The 19,984-nt window shown below is 40.6% G+C and overlaps 1 protein-coding gene and 1 long non-coding RNA gene across 28 annotated transcripts in view; one reads left to right on the top strand and one right to left on the bottom strand.

The window, feature by feature from the left end:
* The window catches only part of Mga (MAX dimerization protein MGA), a 142,342-nt gene that overhangs the window by 42,398 nt on the left and 79,960 nt on the right, over positions 1 to 19,984 (top strand). For 18 of the 27 annotated variants that reach the window (XM_087207430.1, XM_087207428.1, XM_087207435.1 and 15 more), the window contains exons 1-2: positions 6,351 to 6,507; positions 15,073 to 16,200. In XM_087207430.1, the coding sequence (XP_087063556.1) occupies positions 15,140 to 16,200 (1,061 nt within the window). In that variant the 5' untranslated portion in view covers positions 6,351 to 6,507; positions 15,073 to 15,139. Of the gene's footprint in view, positions 1 to 6,069; positions 6,508 to 6,544; positions 6,859 to 7,941; positions 8,053 to 15,072; positions 16,201 to 19,984 lie in introns of those variants that run through there. The other 9 variants (XM_087207419.1, XM_087207416.1, XM_087207420.1 and 6 more) reach the window with 5 other exon arrangements.
* Positions 5,163 to 7,932, bottom strand: LOC147829001 (uncharacterized). The gene is made up of 2 exons (XR_015449755.1): positions 7,575 to 7,932; positions 5,163 to 7,353 (listed from the first exon to the last, which is right to left on the bottom strand). It is a non-coding gene; the product is annotated as an uncharacterized LOC147829001 (long non-coding RNA).

Genomic DNA, 19,984 nt, shown 5'->3' with positions numbered 1-19,984 from the left:
TTAGACTTTGAAACATAGGTCTAAACCAAAATAGTCTGGCAATAAAATGACACAACTAGGATAGGATTGGCACAGCAGAAGCAAAATCTTTATATGTAGATGAAGTGATCATCTACAGAGAAAATACTAAGAAATCTCTGGGAGCCCCTAGAACTTGTACTTGAATTTAGCAGGATTAGAAAACACAAGGTATATATAAAAATTCAGGTCTGTGTATACTTGCTATAAATGAAGAACTGGATATTGAAATTTAAAAGTTATGTAGGAGTACAAAGGACCCAGAAAAGCCAAAAACAAAAACAAAAACAGTGTTGGAAGACATTTAGCACCCAATTTTAAGACTTCTTCTAAAGCTACAGTAATCAAGGCAGTGTTGGTGTAAGGAAAGACATATAGATCATTTGAATAAAACAGAGAATCTAGAAATAGAACCACACATATATGGTCCATTGAGTTTTGAAAGATTATTTAACATTAGTATTTTATAGAATATAAACTCGATTCAGGAGCCAAGGAAGAGAGAGTGTCTTCAGCAAACGGCACTAGAATACCTGTTATCCGTATATAAAAAATTGACCTCAACCCTTTTTTCCATACATGAAAATAACTTGAAGGGATCTATGAACCTAAATAAGAAAGCCTAAAAGTATGAAACTTTAAGAAGAAATTATAAGGGAAAATATTTATGAATTCATGGTAGGCAAGAACTACCTAGGATACAAAAATCATGATGCATAAAAGAAAAGAAATTGATGAGATTCCATAAAAATTTAGAACTTTAAATGACATCATTAAAATGAAAAGTCCTTAAACAGACCATATTTACAATGCATATAACCTATGACCAGAATATATAAAGAATTCTTAGAGATTAATAGACACCCCAATTAAAATGTAGACATAAGAAGATGATAAATAGCCAGTACAGCACAAGGAATGGTGTGCAACTCTAGAATCAGAAAGATACTAATCAGTACAATAACAAGATTGAATTATACACTCATTAGGGAGATGAAGTTCAAAGTTTTAAAAGCCTTGTCATGACTTTTTCTTTTTGTTGGATTCTCCTCCTTTGCGTTTAATTTGTCACGCCCAATGGATTCATTCTGCTGGGTTTCCTGCGGTTGTGATCCTCATTGTCTTTTCCTAGGGTATTGTCTAAAATTTTTTGGAGTGCGGTTTAGTATTCATGAAGTTCCTGAGGTGCTCTTTATCATGAAAGCATCTTATTTCTCCATCAGTTTTGAAAGATAGTTTTGCAGGGTACATCAATCTGGGTTGGAGGCTGTTTTCCTTTAGGGCTTGAAATACATCACTCCAAGCTCTTCTTGCCTTGAGGGTTTGCATTGAGAAGTCTGTGCTGTGATCCTGATGGGCTTTCCTTTGTATGTGATTTGTTTCTTTTCTCTCACTGCTTGTAGAATTTTGTTCTTCTGTTGGATTTCTGGAATCCTAAGTATTATATGCCTGTGTGTAGATTTTTTTTAGATTAAGGTTAGCTGGAGTCCTATATGCCTCACTTATCTGTATGTCAAGTTCTTTTCCCCTCCTTGGGAAGTTTTCTGCCATCACTTCTGTGAACAGTTTTTTTATGTCATCTGCACTCTGTCCTGTTTCTTCATTGACTCCAATCAGTCTTATGTTATTCTTTGCATCGTCTAGCAGCTGCTGGATTGATTTCTCGTGTTCCCTTACAATTTTAAAGCAATTTTTCTTTTCCTCCTCACTAATTGCAATCTTATCTTCTCTGTGTGAAATTCTATCCTCACATTGGTTCATTCTGCTGCGCAGACTTTCGATGGAGTTTTTAATCTCTTGGAAATCTGTATCTGTTTTATGGATTCCATTTGTTTCCTCTGTTGGGATTCCATTATGTTCCTCAGATCCTCTATTTTTTTATCTGTGTCCTCTCTAGATTTATTAATCATGTCTTGCACCATGAGCAAAATCTTTGCTGTTATCTGAGTAATTATTTCTGATTTCATTTTTCCCAGATCCTCTTTTGTTGCCAGTTCAGAGAGTCCAGGTGGTTGAGTATCAGATTGTTCCATCTCGTTTCCCTTTGGGGTTGCTGTAGGTGATCTGGAAGTCTGTTTTTGAGGCTTGTTTATGTGTCTTCTCATTTCCCCGGGGGTGGGGTTGCTTCTGGTGCCCACGTGGCTCACCTTCTGTGCCCTAGGAGCTTGGGATGGCAGGCGGGGAGCTTCCTTCTGCGTGCTGGGACCCGCTGAGCTTCACTGCCCTAGGAGCCTGGGATGGAGGTGGGGAGCTTCCTTCTGGGTGCTGGGACCGGCTGAGCTTCACTGCCCTAGGAAGGCTGGTCTTGAACTTACTATGTAGCCCAGGCTGGCCTTGAACTCGTGGCGATCCTCCTAAGCGCTGGGATCGTGGTCATGTGCCACCACATTTGGCTTGCTTTCTTTTAATTGACATTCATATTCACATTCTTTGTCACTGAGGACTGAACCCAGGCCCTTTGTACTGAGCTGCTTCCTCAGCTCATTTTTTTCTTTTTTTTTTGGTACGGGGGATCAAACTGTGGCCCTTGCACTTGCGCAGCAGGCAGTGAAACCACTGAGGTAAATCCCCGGCCCTTGTTTTTGTTGTTTTTTTTTTTCCCTCAGCTCATTTTAAAAATTTTAAGATGGGGTCTTGCTAACTTGCTATGTTGCTGGGTCCCAATTTGTGATTCTCCTGCCTCAGCTTCCCATAGTGCTGGGATTATAGGCCTGCACTACTGGGTAACAGACATTTTCTAAAGTATGTTTTAAATAACATTATTATGTTGGTTAAGAAAAATTTAAAGCTCTTCATTGGGTAAATTATTAACTTGAGGTGTAGGACTCTTGTAATTTTTAATTCTGTAGTCTTAAGTTATAGATATTATAGCCAATCAAACTTTGCCCCCTATCATGACTTAGTTTTGGTTTCTGTAATAAATGGTAGACAAGGATGTTGTGTATAAGCTAGCATGATTCCTCCTTTTCTTACCTTCTGCTTAGGACCTATGTTTTTCAAGTTGGATAGTGAAGAATTTTTTGTAACACCACCACCACCATGTAAGCCTCTTTTGTAACCCAGTCTGTACTGTGTCACTCTTATTTTATGAATATTCTTTCTTATATTAAGATATTATAAACAAAGCCACAAACCAGGTGTTTTAGGGAGCCATGGTTTCATCTGAAGAGTGAAGTGTTTCTTTTAATCAATATGAGAGAGCTACGTCTTTATAGAAACCAAAACTGAAGGGGCGGGGATTTAGCTTAGTGGCAGAGTGCCTGCCTCACAAGTGCAAGGTCCTGAGTTTGATCTCTGGCACCAAAACAAACAAACAAACAAAAAAATCTGAAAAGGTAGAATCTGAATAGATTGAATAAAGGGTATAGTTTATGTTAGAGGCTTATTACTAAAATTGTGCCAACTCTTTAGGGTTCTAGTGTAGATGTCTGAACTGCATGAAGTGGTAGTATTTCTCGTGCCTTCAGGGTATAAGAAGCACTCAAATATTTGTTGAATAAGAAAAACATGCATGTAAATGGGACTGTTTCTGTGTATTTATAGAGCAACCTAGGATCAAAACTGTACATTCAGGCCAGGGATGTAGCTCAGCAGTGTTGCGCTTACCTGGCAAGTGCAAGGTCCTGAGTTTGATCCCTGGTACCAAAACAAACAAAAACCTACATTCTAGGCCAGATTATTTTGCATACATTCTCTTTGGTGGTATTTTCCTCCTCCCTAATATTTAGTAAAATCTTTAAAAGTTTAATGGAGGAAAATCAAGAGAAATTGTGGTTTTGTTTTTGATGATGGTCAAGAGGGGAGAATTCCAATAGCAAGGTGAAACTTACCATCAACTTTACACTTGATCTTAGCCTAAAGGCTGAGAAGTGATACTTAGCATCAACTTTAGTTATTTGCTTGTTTTTCTTTTGTTTGTTTTGGTACTGGGGATCGAACTCGGAACCTTGTGCTTGCAAAGCAGGGAGTGGAACCATTGAGCTAAATCCCTGGCCTAGCTTGGTATTTTTAAATCTAGGAGTATATAAATACGCCTTTTCTTTCTTTCTCTTTTTGTTTTGGTGGTGGCAGTATCACTGGGGATTGAACCCAAGGCCTTTGCACTGAGTTACCTCTCTACCCTTTTAAAATTTTGAGATAGAGCCTCATTAAATTGCCTAGGCTGGCTTCAAACTTGTGATCCTCATGCCTCAGCCTCCCCATTTCTGGGATTATAGGTGTGTGCCACCACACCCGGCTCAATGCCTTTTAAAGGAAGAAAGTTCTTATATATCCAAAGATGGGGCAGGGGATACTGTAGCAGAGTGGTAGAGCACTTGCCTAACATGTATTATGTATGAGGCCCTGGGTTCAATCCCCAGTACTGCAGAAACAATACAAAGCAAAAAAGAAGCAGTACAACTAAGGTCAGTGTGAGAAACACTGGGTTAAAAGTAGAATGTAACATTAGGGATTACTTGAAAAAGCAAAACAAAAATGGCAAAGCAAAACTAGATCACTGAAATGGGTGTGGCAATGTTATACTTAAGATTATCATATAAAAACAGTATTTAAGAATTCTCATAGGGCTTTCAGAGTCTTCATAATACATCTCCAGAGTTTATAGGTTAGGCTGACTTTACTTTGAAAAACTTCAAGTAGTGTACCTCTTCCAGATCTAGTGGTGTCTTGAAACTGTGTGTGTGTGTGTGTGTGTGTGTGTGTGTAAGGGAGCTTTTAAGTATCTAGCATTCATTATGTTTGCCTGGAGTAGGGGAAGACTATCAAAAGAGAATTTCCACTCTATTCCATCCAAATTGTCCTCATAGATTTCCCAGTTAGAAATGGGGTTGTTTCTCTTGGGATGTTTACCAGTCATTTACATGTTGGGAGCAGATATTTTACTGCTAAATCAACACAAATTTTATTTCTCCCTCAGAACATGGGAATTTTGTAAGAAGGAACCGTAGACCTTTGAGAAGGCAGCTTTCTTGGATGAGGAGGAAAATTATGACAGGGCAGTTTGTAGAAAAGAAGGTTGTTGGAGGCAGAGAAGAGGGAGGAGGAAATTGTTAAACGACTTTGCAATTTTGCCTAGGATCTTGAATTCTCTTGCTTCAGGTGCCTGAATCGGGGCTTTCAAAAGATTTCATAAGTCTGTACACTTTAGTTTTTCTGGTCCAGGTTATTCCAGCATAATGTCTATGTTGTCACATCTCAGATCAAAACGAAGAGAAAGAGGATCCTTCTTAAATGGAAAGCAAGTCAGGTCAGACCTGTCGGATAAACCTCATTCTCCTTCACCAGTGGTTTGTTTTGTCACTTATCACGGAGTAAATTAGTTTTCAGTACAGTATTCGCTAATTCTTCTGAGAGTGAAAGAAAGCTTTGGAATATGGACCAATTTCTGCTCTCATACTGTACCTGTCCCCTCTTTTTTTTTTGCCTTTTTTCTCTCACTTTAAACACTCTTCCTTTTTACTGGCATTGAAGGAAGAGCTGGCAAGGGTTAGAAGAGACGGAAAACTACTTTTTGATGCTTGGTTGGGAGAAATAACGTCCGTTGCTTAGTTCCGCAACTGCCTGACATATATAGTCGGTAATAAATTCTTTGCACCCCATAGCTTAAATGTCTTGAAGAAACAAACTGAAAACAGAGGATCAAAGCACTAATGCTCCTAGTCTACTCTCGTACATATTTCTTGCTTCCTTGTTTTGCTGTTTAGCAAGAGACATCAGTCATCTTTTTTCTGTCATCTTTTTAACAGGAGATTTAGTGGTAACTCTTTTTCTTCTCCCAACTCCTCAGTGAAGCTGTCGGTTTTCTCCCCATTGTCCTTAGTGTGCTTCGGTCGTGGATGTTGCAAACTCCACCATTCATCTTTCCAAGCGTCCCTGTCGAGGTGTCCTTGCGCTGGCATTTTCCAAGCCCGCAGCACTTTGGGGAGGCAGTTCTGGGATTCAATTGACAGCCTCGCGAAGCCCTGGGGTCTGCCGAGCCCGGGTGGGTGGGGCTGGGTGCTGCCGGGGCGGGGCCGATGAGCCGGACAGAAAAGGTGGAAGGCGGTTTAAGGCATAGCTAAGATAGGCCCGGCGGGCTGTGGGTTCAGTTTTCACGAAGGCTTCGAGTATGAGGTTGAGGATGTTGGGTATCTCCCTCCTGCCTGGACTTTCTTGTTTCTAGAAGCTTCAGCAGGCTTTTCTGGGTTGCTAGGACGCAGCAAGGCAGCGGCTTCAGCTCCGGGGGCGGGTCCCAAGGGTCTCGTCTCTGCTCTCGGCCGTTCGGCCTCTTGGCGTTGGGGGAGGGGCAAGGGAGGTGCTGCTGTCGCCTCCCTTTGCGCCTGCGCGGCAGGCTCCTAGCGGGTCGGAGCGCGTGCGCGGTGACGTGGACGTCCGGTGCGCGCGCAGACTGTTCAGCTGGAGCGGACACACGGTGTGCGAACCGTACAGAATAGCCCGCCCCCAGCGGGATGTGAAGGACTCCGGGTGAGGCCGGCCACGCCCCGCACGGTAACTCTTGGGTCTGGGTGGAGGCCGTCGCTTTAGTATTGGCCCAGTTGGAGTTTTTGGAGAGTTTGAAGCTCTTGTGTATTTGAACGTCTGAGCAGCGTTCGCTGAGAGATCTTCGCACGCCCGCGCCAGGCCGGGCCTTGCGCCGGGCAGCCTTTGGCGCGCGCCTTTGGTCCCTTGAGCGAGGCCGCGCATGTCACCTTGCGCGCGTCCCCAGTCTCACTTCCGCGTCGCCGCGCTGCTTACTGACTGGGAACATCGACGCCAGAGACAGCGGCCACGAGGCGGGCGGGGTGGGAAGCACTCATGGCGCCGCCTTGCTCTCGCGTGCGTGGGCCTCTGCGCCTCGTGGTAGGATGCGCGTGATGATTTCCAACCCTGCGCCAGGTCTAGGTCGAAACGTGTTTGTTTCGAGCTTAGCGGTTTAGAGCTTAGGTGTCGGGGTTTCAAAACTCCGAGGGAAACGGCACCGACGTCGATTTTCTAGGGAGGAAGTCGTAGCGTTTTGACACCTGTGTGAATGTCTTCTTTTAGCTTGTAATTTTTGGTCAAATTGTTTGAAGCACGACTGCTAGTTTGATAAGGAGGGTGAGGAAGTGCTTCGTACGGGAGTGGGAACTTCGTAAACAAAGGACCTGTGATTATTAAGTGCAGAAATGAGGTCAGGGAAGCAGGTGGAAGAGCAGGTGGTATTTTTTTTTCTCTCCCCTTTTGAGGCAGCCATTGGCTCATTTTCTGCTTGTGTGGCTTCCCGTTTCTGTGAATTGTGCAGTAGATCTTTGCTGTCTGGAAGGCGAGTCTGGGACGTAGGTTTCTCTGGACCATCAGTAACCGAAGTTGAGGAATCTGGCACAAAGAGAGTATGGAGAAGTTAAGATTATTTCAGACTTTGGCGAGAGAGGGAAGTAATGTAGTTAGTGGTTTCTCACTGTGAAGATTTTTGCCTGTCTTTTCGAACCCTGTGAATGCCTGTTTCCTCTGGCACGAGTGGAACTAGGGAGCGGTGAGGGATGTCTGGAAGGAGAGGTTAGTGATGATGGGCAGAACCCCGGGAGAAACCCGAGTACCTTCTTTGAGGGAAGACCACTCTTCCAAGGTCTGAGTCGCCGAAGTAGACACATGGATCCTTAGAAGTCGAGAGCTCACGCGTGCACTGCCAGTGTTGTAGAGCTTGCTAGGCTTCTGCGGCGGAGTCCCTGTGTAAACTCTTCTCGCTCTGCTCCTTGTTTTTTGGGCACGACGCTGCGGCTAGGCTGCAGGGAAGAAGGTTCATGGGGACGGCTGGACGGCTGCTGAGCAGGGGCCTTAGCTGAGTGGCTTAGATGTGTAGTCTCCACGGTAACAGAATTCGGCTAGGTCGGGGATGCGATCGTAGGGTTTCCGGCCAGCTACACGTGATCTGTCGGAACTCTTTTTTTTTCCCCCGGAAGAGCTTTCCTTGCGGCATCTTTTCACGTGGTGCTTGGCCAGCTGGCCGGTGCAGTTGAAAAGCGACAGTTGGTAGTCGACGGCGACTGCTGCTTCTGGCCGTTTCACTTCCAAAGGGTAACGCATCAGTGCTAGTGTTTCTTTCAGCCGGAGGATTATGTTGCCAGTGGGTAGTTGTGTGGGTAGAGTGGCTTGGGGCCACTTCACAGAACAACAAACTAAAGACTTGTGGGAAGTGTGCCCTGGGTACTGGGACAAACTTTTAGTCCAAATCTGGCAGCTGTCTGTTTCTGCCTAAAAATTAGTTTTTCAGATTCTACTTAGCAATTTTCTAGACCAAAATTCTAGTTTGGGGTTCATTTCTAGGGATATAAAATACTACAGTCCCCAATAACTTACGGTATTTGGGTACCTTTGTTCAGTAGAGTTTTGTGCCCTAAAACCCAAAATGTTTCAGATATTTTGAAACAATTTATCCTATAAAGTTGGGACAATAAAATGGTCTGGAGAGTTTATTAATTTGCAAATGCCATTTTTTAATTAATAAAATTCTACTGCTGACAGGTAAGAGTTATTAAGAATATAGTTGGCAATTTTACTGTTTTTGTCACACTGCTGTAAGGTTTTGATTATATTTTTCATTTTTTAAAAAAAAATTTAAAATTTATGGAACCAGTGTATATTGGTAAATGCTGCATGTCAAGTGAACTTATTCTCTTAAAATTTGAGTTTCAGGGGCCGGGGATTTAGCTCAGTGGTTCCACCGCCTGCCTCGCAAGCTAAGGACCCGAGTTCGATCCCCGGTACCAAACAAATAGTTGAGTTTCAAAAGCATGATTTAAGGGCCCTGCAAGGTCCGGAGTTCTGTCCGTGGTACCAACAGAACAAAAAAAACACGACTTAACATTATGATTTCTAGTAGTGAAGGATTATATTAAGGAACAAACAATCTTAGTGTCTCCCATACAATGATGCATTTACCGTAAGAAAGGTTGTAGTATAACTTGGGAAGCATTCACAATGTGTTGACCATCACTGGAATATTTGTGTTTTAAAAGTAATGGTATTGCTTTGGAATTTTGATTTGGTGTACCTAAAATTTTTTTTGTTTGGAGCACTATGGAAATCATTGAGTTAGGCACTACCTAGTGAACTCGATACTCTTCCTTAGTGGTTCCAGGAGTATCAAAAACTGAGTATCAGATCTAACTTGTGTAGAGTACCAATAAAGAAGTACTGGGACAAAATTTTGACTCCAAAGGAATTAACTAGTTTGAGAGCAATTGAGTACCAGTGTATGATTGTAGTGCATCTTGTGGGTTGCATGAGGCTCATCACTTTAGTAGTTAAAAGATTTCCTGAATTGGTCACTATGGAAAAAACATTTAGAATAAGAACTCGAAAATTCTAAGAATTTATGGAACTTGGCCTCATGAAAACATTTTTGTGGAAGCTTCTGTGTATGTATATCTGAGATAACATTCTGCAATATTACTGAATTTTTCCCTCCACAACTAAGCTTATTTACTTGGTTCTTTATAATAGGAATTTTATCTAGATTAAATGCTTGATGTCAAAAAGCTGAACTTGATTTTTTTTTTTTAATGTTAAGGGATACCCTCCTACATTGGTCTTTATTAGACATTTTTAGAGCCAAACTATTTTTAGAATCTTGCTGGAAGGAGACAGATTTTTTTCCTTGAGTAGCCTGTCACTTCCTAAAGTACATCTGATTTTTGCAGTTGGCTTACAGTTACCTTAGATTGGTCTCTTTGTGAAACAACTGAGTATCTTGAGTTGACTACCCTCTGATGAGAAAATCCAATATAGTAATCCCAAAGGATAGGCATATACTTATGGTGAATGAAATCTGTACTTAGATTGGTGTGGCATTAAAAATTCAATTCCTTTTTTGGTACTGGGGATCGAACTTGGGTCCTTTCCGCTTGCGAGGCAGGCAGCGGAACCACTGAGCTAAATCCCTGGCCAATTCAATTCCTTAACAGTGGCCATTACCGTTCAATATACGGTTTTTGGTCATAAATTAGGTGTTTTCATTTTATGCATTTTTGATCAACCGATGCACTAAATTGATCGATTTAGTGGTTTTTTGTTTTCTTTGAGGCAGGGTCTTGCTGTGTAGTTCAGGCAGGCTTAGAACTCCTAGGGTTCCTCCTGTCTCAGCCCCTGGGGATTACAGGTGCATACTACCACAGCCAGCATGATTTAGTGTTTTTTAAATTTTTTTTTATTTTTTACTTTTGGTACGGGGATCGAACTCGGGTCCTTGCGCTTGTGTGCAGGCAGCAAAACCACTGAGCTAAATCCCCGGCCCCTCCCTCAATCTTATTTACCTCTAAAAAATCTCCAGGGGCTGAGGATACAGCTAAGTGGTAGAATGCTAACCTAGAATACTCAAGGCCCTAGGATTCATCATTAAAACAAACAAAACCCTGCTTCAAATCAGAGGAGATTCCCTCCCCTTTCCTGTATATTAGTGCTTTACTGTTAGGAAGTACATTTCTATTTTTATCTCTAATCATAATAGGAAACAATAGCCAAGATTTTGAAGTCTTTTATTTTTATTAGTATAGTACATGTTTGTAGTACTAATGCATATTTAATGACTACCTTCATGGTGGGAAGTTGGTACATGTACATGACAGATTTTAATTCTTTTTGTGACCCCTTTCCTCTTCCCCTTGAGGTCTTGATTTTTAAAAAATGCAAGCTGTCCAATGTTTAAAGTTTTGGAGCTCTTTTTTTCCCTTCTCAATTTGGTCAATTCTGTAAAAACAAAATTCAGATGAGGTGCTTTTGCTTCTTGTCGATAGCTCTGATAAAAGTAAAATTAGACTTTTAACTAAAAAGACCAATAAGTGGCTGAATTTGATTTATTAAAATTAGTGAGCCACCTACATAGGAGCAGTGATGCAGCATCTTCTTTGTTTTGTTTTTTTAATTTTTTTTGGTAACTCGGGTCTTTGCACTTGTGTAGCAGGCAGCAAAACCACTGAGCTAAATCCCCAGCCTGCAGCATCTTCTTTGTATAAAAATTAATTGGGGGGAAAAAACTAACTGGGGGCTGGGGATTTAGCTCAGTAACTCCACACCTGCCTTGTAAGTGCAAGGTCCTGAGTTTGATCCCCTAGTACAAAAAAAAAAAAAAGGAAACAAAACTAATTGGAGAGCCGGGTGTGGCGGCCACACACCTGTAATCCCAGCACTTGGGAGGCTGAGGCAGGAGGATTGCTATGAGTTTGAGGCCAGCCTGGACTGCATAGTGAGTTCAGGGCCAGCCAGAGCTACAGAGCAAGACCCTGTCTCAATGCTCCCCCTCCACCAACAAAACAACTAATTGGAAGCAACTAATTGAAGGTGATAGGTTTATGATATCAGGTCAGTTCAGTTCAGTTTAACAATCAGATTTCTTTAACATAAAATTTATCATTTAAAAGTACTGTATGTACCAGCAGGTGTGGTGGTGTGACATCTATAGCCCCAAGTAACTCTAGAGGCTGAAGCAGGAAGATCACAAGCTTTGGGCCAATCTGAGCAATTTAGCTAGACACTGTCTCAAAATAAATTTAATAAAGGCTGCGAGTTATAGCACAGTGCTCCTTGAGTTCAATCCTCAATATTGCAAAAAAGCAAAAAGCAAGTAAACCAAAAAAATATACATCAGAAATAACACAGTAGTCCCAGTTTTCCCTCCCCTCTCCTGTCAGCCACTACTCTACTTTGTCTTTACGAAGATTTACCTATCTTGTACATTTCATATAAATAGAATCATACAGTATATATGGCCCTCTTTTTTTTTTTTTTTTAGCCAGAGTCTCACTGTGTAGTCCAGGGTGGCTTTGAACTCATTCTGTAGCCCAGGCTGGCCTTGAACTCACAGTGACCCTCCTGCCTTAGCTGAATGCTGAGATTACAGGTGTGTGCCACCACACTGGGCTTTAATAGGTTTTATGTTCAAAAGGTATAAGTTTATGTACCGCACCAAAAAACTAATTTAAGATGGGGGGATGGTGACACATTCTTGTAATGCCAGCACTCTAGGAGGCTGGGGGCAGGAGGATCACAAGTTGAAGTCCCACCTGGACACTTTTAAGTGAGATTGTGTCTCAAAAAATAAAAAAGGCTGAGGATACAGCTCAGTATAAAGGCCTTAGGTTCACTCTCCGGTACCTTACAAAAAAGGAACTAATCTTAACTCACGTTTTTTGAATAGGTTGTATGTTCACAATGCATAAAATTTATGAAGTGTCAAAGAGTATTTACCAAGCCACCAGTTTGGTGTGGACATGACCAATATTACTAGCTCCTTTTTTGTCTTTCCAGTGTTAGTTTGTTTCAAGCAAAGAGCATGTGTTCTTGTTGTTTTTTGAATTGGAAAAAAAAATTTTTGTAAGAAGCCTAAGCTAATCCATAACTCTTCTGAGCATTTTACCCTTAAAATATCTTATGGATAATTTTTATACACACCTATAAAGTTAGTACATTGTCTTATATTTGTACCAAATTCCACTTTATGGATATATCACCATTTGTTTAATCAGTTTGTAGTCATAGTCACCCCCCATCTTTTGCTTTTATAAATGGGAATCAGGGAATGATCCTGTATGTATAATTTATCATAAGTATGGGTATATTTAAGATAAACTCCTGGAAGAACTGCTGTGTCATAGGATGTATGTATTTATAGTTTTGATATTTTTATTTTTTTATTTACTTATTTTTTCTTGGTACTGGGGATTGAACTCAGGACCTTGTGCTTGTGCAGCAGGCGCTGGAGCCACTGAGCTAAATCCCTGGTCCCAGTTTAGGTATTTTTAAATTGACCTCTATTAGAGATAATCTGTCATTTTAGACTCCCAGCAACTGGTTAGATGATAATGCTGGTTGACCTATGCCCTTTCTAACAACCAGGCTTTGATTTTTGCCAGTCTGATAAGTAAAAAGTACTATTTCAGAATGGTATTAATTTACATTTCTTTTTTCCCACCTCGGTTTTGAGGATTAAACCAAGGGCCTGGGACATGGTAGGCAAGCACTCTACCAACTGAGCTACATCCCCAGTACAATTTACATTTCTCTTATTATGAAACTGTATATTTTCTTAGCCACTTGGTCTTCCTAATCTTGACCCATTTTTCTTAGTTATTTAGTCTTGTTGATCTGTAGGACACCCCCCCCCCCCCCGCCCAACCCAGTACTTGGCAAGCAAGCCTTTCACCTCTGAACTGCATCCCCAGCCCTGTAAGTTTTTGTATTATAAGAATGTGTTACTTATGAAAGTTACACATACCCTTTGCTGGTTAATTGCTTTTTTTTGTTTGACCTGTTTTATATTAATTTTATTTTCATTAAGTTTATTGGTACATTTTAGGTATACAATACAGTTACATTTATCATTGGGATCTTGTACCTTTTCATGATGTATCTTGGTTCTTATTTTTTCCCCATTCCCCTCCCCTCCCTTCGCCCCCTCCACCCTTCCCTATTTACAAAGACTTTGTTTCCATTTTTTTCCCTTTCTCGAATTTTTTCTTTTCCCTTCTTTTTCCCCCCTACCCCTCCCACTTCCCCTACTCCTTTAGACCTTTTCTTCCTATTTCACAATATCAGTTATACATTGTGATCCTTATTTACACTTTCAGTTTTTCACACCAGATGGTTAGTTGCTTTTTAATTTTGCTTAGATGGTTTTCTCAGATTTTCTTTTTTCTTTTTGGTACTGGGGATTGAGCTCAGGACCTTGTGCTTGCCAGGCAGGTGCAGTGCCACCGAACTACATCCCCGGCCCTGTAATGTTGAATTTATCAAAAAAAATTATATATATATGTGTATTTTTGGTACCGGGGATTGAACTCAGGTCCTTGTGCCTGCGAGCGAGGCAGGCGGCAGAACCACTGAGCTAAATCCCTGGCCCTATCAAAAATATATTTTTGTAGGGCCGGGGATTTAGCTCAGTGGTTCTGCCGCCTGCTGCGCAAGCGCAAGGACCCAAGTTCAATCCCCGGTACCAAAAAAAAAAAAAAAATTTTTTTTGTAGTCAGGTATGATGGCGGATACCTGTAGTCCTAGAACTCTGTGAAGCTGAGGCAGGAGAATTGCAGTTCAAGCCCAGCCTGGGCAGTTTAGCAGCTTAGCAAGACTGTGTCTCAAAATAAAAAATACAAAAGAGCTGGAGATGTAATGCAGTTTGAAGACTCTGGAATCAATCCCCAGTACAACCCTCCCCAAGTCTATTTGTTTTTATTGGCTTTTGGTTTTGTGTCTTACCAAAAAAAATTTATTGAGATTTCTTTAAAAGTTAAATATTAGGCATAACAGGATTTTTTTCAGTATAAGATCTTTATTTTTCAAGTAGGTTCCAGTGATTTAGCATGATTTATTTAAATGTGTATATTAATAATATAGCTTTTCACTATTTATGAGTTCATGTCAGCACCACGTAATTTAGAAATAATTCTGCACAGATAGCTATTTGATTTTTTTGTTTGTTTGTTTTTTGGTACCGGGGTTCAAATTCAGGTCCTTGCGCTTTTGAGGCAGGCAGAGGAACCACTGAGCTAAATCCCCAGTTAGCTATTTGGAATGGAAGTGGAATTTTTTTTACCTATTTGAAAAGCACTTGCTATGTAAAGGAATCTTTTGGCAAACTCATAAAAGTGTTGGAATCCTTTTTAAATTAAAGTGCAAATTATCTCTTTAAATTACTGCTTTTTGTGTGAAATTATAAGATTTTATAGTGAATTTTTGGAAGGTTAGAATTATGACTTTAATTAGATTAAAATGAAGTTAAAATTGATAGGAATTGAGCTGGGTGTGGTGGTGCATGCCTGAGACCACAGCACTCAGGAGGCTGAGGCAGGAGGTTTGCCACAAGTTCAAGACCAGCCTGGGCTCCACAGTGAGTTCAAGGCCAGTCTGAATGAGACCCTGTCTCCAAAAAAAAAAAAAAAAAATTAGAATGATAGTCTATAATGAATATCTTTAAGTTATAGAAAGGTAGGTATAAGGATTGTCTTAGAAGAATTTAGGAATATTTGGAGGTGATGGTCATTCTTGTAGTTTTTTAAGTAAAATATTCATTAAAGATTTTTCTTCTTTGTTTTTGCTTGTTTGTAGGATGGGAAGGCCATTGTGACTATGTGGTGACTACAATTATCTTACCACTGAGTTTCCCACTGGAATCATGGAGGAGAAACAGCAGATTATATTGGCTAATCAAGATGGTGGGACAGTGGCAGGAGCAGCACCTACTTTCTTTGTCATCCTAAAACAGCCAGGAAATGGCAAAACTGATCAAGGAATTTTGGTTACCAATCAGGATGCTTGTGCTTTGGCTAGTAAGGTGTCATCACCAGGAAAATCTAAAGGGAAGATTTGCCTTCCAGCTGATTGTACTGTGGGAAGAATTACTGTCACCCTTGATAACAATAGTATGTGGAATGAGTTCCATAATCGAAGCACAGAGATGATTCTGACCAAGCAGGGAAGACGTATGTTTCCTTATTGTCGCTATTGGATAACAGGCTTAGATTCAAATTTAAAGTATATCCTTGTCATGGATATATCTCCTGTAGATAACCATCGCTATAAATGGAATGGTCGTTGGTGGGAACCCAGTGGGAAGGCTGAGCCCCACATTTTGGGAAGGGTTTTCATTCATCCAGAGTCTCCTTCCACAGGTCATTATTGGATGCATCAACCAGTATCTTTCTATAAACTCAAACTTACCAATAATACCTTGGACCAGGAAGGGCATATTATCTTGCACTCTATGCATCGCTACCTACCAAGGCTTCATTTGGTCCCTGCAGAAAAGGCTACAGAAGTGATACAGTTAAATGGCCCTGGTGTCCATACTTTTACCTTCCCACAGACTGAATTCTTTGCAGTAACAGCCTATCAGAACATTCAGATTACCCAGTTGAAAATAGATTACAATCCATTTGCCAAAGGTTTTCGGGATGATGGGCTGAATAGTAAGCCCCTCAGAGATGGAAAACAAAAGAACAGCTCTGACCAAGAAGGCAATAGTGTTACTGGTTCTCCTGGTCATCGGGTCCGTCTTACTGAAGGTGAGGGTTCAGAAATACATCCAAGTGATTTTGAGCCTATGTTAAGGGATCATGAAACATCAGGGAAGGGTTTGGAGAAGCCTCCCCTTAACATAAAACAAGACTTACTTGGTTTTGTGGATACCGATTCAGCACTTGAAGTTCCTCAGTTGAAGCAAGAGATTTCTGAAAGGTAGGTAATAATTTTTCTGTTCTTAAAGATTAAAGGAAGATTGAAATAGGCTAGATTTTGGATTTAACACATTCATCCTGTGAAATGGTATAGATGTTGATAAATATAAGACTCTAGTAAACAGAACAAAATTGTTTCTATGTTCTGTTAAGTACAGTTTGTTTGTTTGTTTATTTATTTATTGGTACTGGGGATCGAACTCGGGTCCTTGTGTTTGCAAGGCAGGCAGTGGAACCACTGAGCTAAATCCCCGGCCCATAGTTTATTTTTCTATAATGTCGTTTGGCCACAGGATCTAGAATTATAGGCAAATAAATGGAGATCTTGTATCCATTTACATTTAGGATGTTCCTTGGTAGCATATATAGACAATTCATGATTAATTGAGAAGAGAAATATCTCCAAATTATAACAAATAAAAGTTATCAAAATGAGGCACAAAATAGATTAAAAGTAAACAAATTGCCCAACAGAAAAAACCAAGGTTATTACATATGCAAATTGCATTGATACAATGTTTCTTATTTATTTATTTATTTATTTAGGTACGGGGGATCGAACTCAGGTCCTTGTGCTTGCGCAGCAGGCGGCTGCGAAACTACTGAGCTAAATCCCTGACCCAATTTTTTTTTTTTGGTACCAGGGATCAAACTCAGGCACTTGCACAGCAGGCAGCAAAACCACTGAGCTAAATCCCCGGCCCACAATGTTTCTTTTTTAAAAAACTCATCCTGGGGCCAGGGATTTAGCTCAGTGGTTCTTAACCTACCTCTTAAGTGGAAGGACCGGAGTTTGATCCCTGATACCAAAACAAAAACAAAAACAAAAACAAAACCTCATCGTGTATAATTGAACCTTTGTACTCTAGTGCAGTATCTCCCCATCACCCCTGATCCGGCACCACGAATACTTTATGAATAGTTGGCAGTTCATTTGCAGTTATTGTAGTGTTTTTGTGTGCCTTCCTTATTTCATGAAGAATAATAATACGGTTCATTGTGTTGTTACAACTGACAGGATTGCCTTCCTTTTTAAAGGCTGAATAGTATTATATTACAAGTACACACACACACATACACACACACACACACGCACACAGTATCCCTTATCTGAAGTGCTTGGAACTAGATGTGTTTCTGGTTTTGGAATTTTCTAGTTTTTGAATACTTTCATAGACTTAGCTGTGAGCGTCCTTAATCTGAAAAGCTCCGAAGTCTGAAATACTCCAGAATTCATCTTTTTTGAAGATTTGCTGGTGCTCAAGAAGTTTTTGATTTCCGCTGGATGTGGTGGTACACACTTATAGTCCCAGCACTGGGGAGATCAAGGCAGGAAGATTGTGAGTTCAAGGCCAACCTGGGATACATAGCAAATTCAAGGCCAGCCTGGACTACAAAGCAATACCTTGTCTCAAAAAAAAAAAAAAAAAGTTTTGGATGAAGGATGCTCAGTTTGTATTACATTTTCTTTCTTCAGCTTTCGACAGACTTCAGTTTTTGCCTTATCTTGTTTTTTTTTTTTTTTTTTTTTTGGTGCCGGGATCAAACTGGGGTCCTTGCGCTTGCGCAGCAGGTGCCAAAACCACTGAGCTAAATCCCCAGCCCTATGCCTTATCTTGACTTGTAAATAATGATGTTGTTTATTTTTATTTGAACTTGACTCATTTTGAGTGTTAAGACTTCAAGTTCAGAAGTAAATCCCAGTTTACCCTTTTCCTTTGCCTTCCCTTTCTTGTGTCCCTAACAGCTACTGTCCATTGAGTTTGGAATATCCATGCTCATGAATTCCCTAGCTTTCTCTGTGGGCAAGTTTGTGTTTTTCTTTTTCTTTTTGTTTTTTTTGTACTGGGGATTGAACTTGGGTCCTTGCACTTGTGAGGCAGGCGGTGAAACCACTGAGCTAAATCCCCGGCCCATGTTTTGCTTTTTCTAATGATTGTTATGGGAGGAATAAATGTTACTCAGTGTACAGAATTTTTTGTCAGGTAGGAACATTTTTTCAGTTTATACTTTTTTTGCAGGTGGGTACTAGGGATAGAACTTGGAACCTTGCACTTGCAAAGCAGGCAGCAGAACCACTGAGCTAAAGCAGTTTATACTTTTAACTGTTTTGTTTGTAGGTGCAACTAGTGGATGCTGCCTTCAGTGCTTTATTCTCCAACCACAGCTTAATCATTTTGATCAATTAAAAAATTTACACAATTGATTCCCAATTATAATATGATGTGTACATTTCCAGTCCACCAGTTATATATAGATATATTTTTGGTACTGGGGATCGAATTCAGGACCTTGTGCTTTCGAGGCAGGCGGCAGCACTGCTGAGCTAAATCCCTGGCAAGTTATATTTTTACAGTTCTTTTTTTTCTTTTGGTACTGGGGATCGAACTGGGGTCCTTATGCTTGCGGGGCAGGTGGCAGAACCACTGAGCTAAATCCCCGGCCCTTATATTTCTATACTCATTATCCAAAAGTTTAATCTGCCCTTTGTTGGTAGAAAATTTATTATTAAAATTCCTTTGGAGGCTAGAATGCAAAGGAGTTCTATTACCTGGAAGGGTCATGTGTGTTTATTATAGATAGCAACTTAGGAGATTACACCAAATATGATGGTTATTTTCCAGTAGTATGCTGTTGTAGTCATACCTATGACTGTGATCTCTGCTTTCATGTAAGATTGATTATTTTTATTTTTTTGAGATGGCATCTTGCTATTTTGCCCAGGCTGGCTTTGAACTCCTGGTCTCAAATGATCCTTCCACCACAACCTCCCAAGTATCTGGGACTTACAGCCATGTGCCACCTTTTCAGCATAGATGATGATGATGATGATGATGATGATGATGATGATGATGATGATGATGATGATGATGATGATGATGATGATGATGATGATGATGATGATGATGATGATGATGATGATGATGATGATGATGATGATGATTTTTTATTTTGGTACCAAGGATCGAACTCAGGACCTTGTGCTTGTGAGGCAGGAACGGTACCACTGAGCGAAATCCCCAACCCTCAGCATAGATTATTATTATTATTTTTTTGGGAAAGCATAGATTATTTTTAAAGCTAATAGTAGTTAGCTTAAAAACTTTTCAGCTTTCTTAGTTTCATACCTGGAGCTCAAATTGACTCCTGAAATTGGGTTCTTGCACTTGCGCAGCAGGTGGCGAAACCACTGAGCTAAATCCCCGGCCCAACTCCTGAAATTTTTGACCTTAAAACCTTGCTGGGCCTGGTAGTGCACTCCTGTAATCCTAGCACTTGGGAGGTTGAGGCAGGAGGATCGCCGGTTCAAGGTCAGCCTGGGCTACATAGTGAGACCCTGTCTTCAAAAAAATTTGTTCAGCTACAATAATTGTTCAGATTGGAAATCTGTACATTACTTTTGCCTTCTATTAAGTCACTCTGCTAATAGACATTTGGATTGTTTCTAGTTTTTGTTTTTTCTTTTTTTCTTTTGGTACCTGGGATCGAATTTGGGTTCTTTCCCTTTCGAGGCAGGTGGCAGCACCACTGAGCTAAATCCCCAGCCCAGGTTGTTCCTAGTTGTTTTTTTTAAATTATTGTTTCTAGTTTTTGATTGTTATGAATAAAGCTGCAGTGAATGTCTGTCTGTCTGTCTGTCTATCTGTCTATCTAGAGCCAGGGGCTTGATATGTAGTTTAGACTGGCCTTGAACTCACTATGTAGTCCAGGCTGGTCTCATGGTGATCCTCCTATCCAGCCTCCTGAGTGCTGGGCTTACAGGTGTTCACCACCACATTTGGCTT

Source organism: Heterocephalus glaber, unplaced genomic scaffold, assembly GCF_053883595.1.
Source record: "Heterocephalus glaber isolate CG9 unplaced genomic scaffold, H.glaber_assembly_v1.0 deba00000809, whole genome shotgun sequence".
Classification (NCBI taxonomy): domain Eukaryota; kingdom Metazoa; phylum Chordata; class Mammalia; order Rodentia; family Bathyergidae; genus Heterocephalus; species Heterocephalus glaber.
Note: the sequence above shows the minus strand (reverse complement) of the source record. Positions and strands in the feature narration are given on the sequence as shown.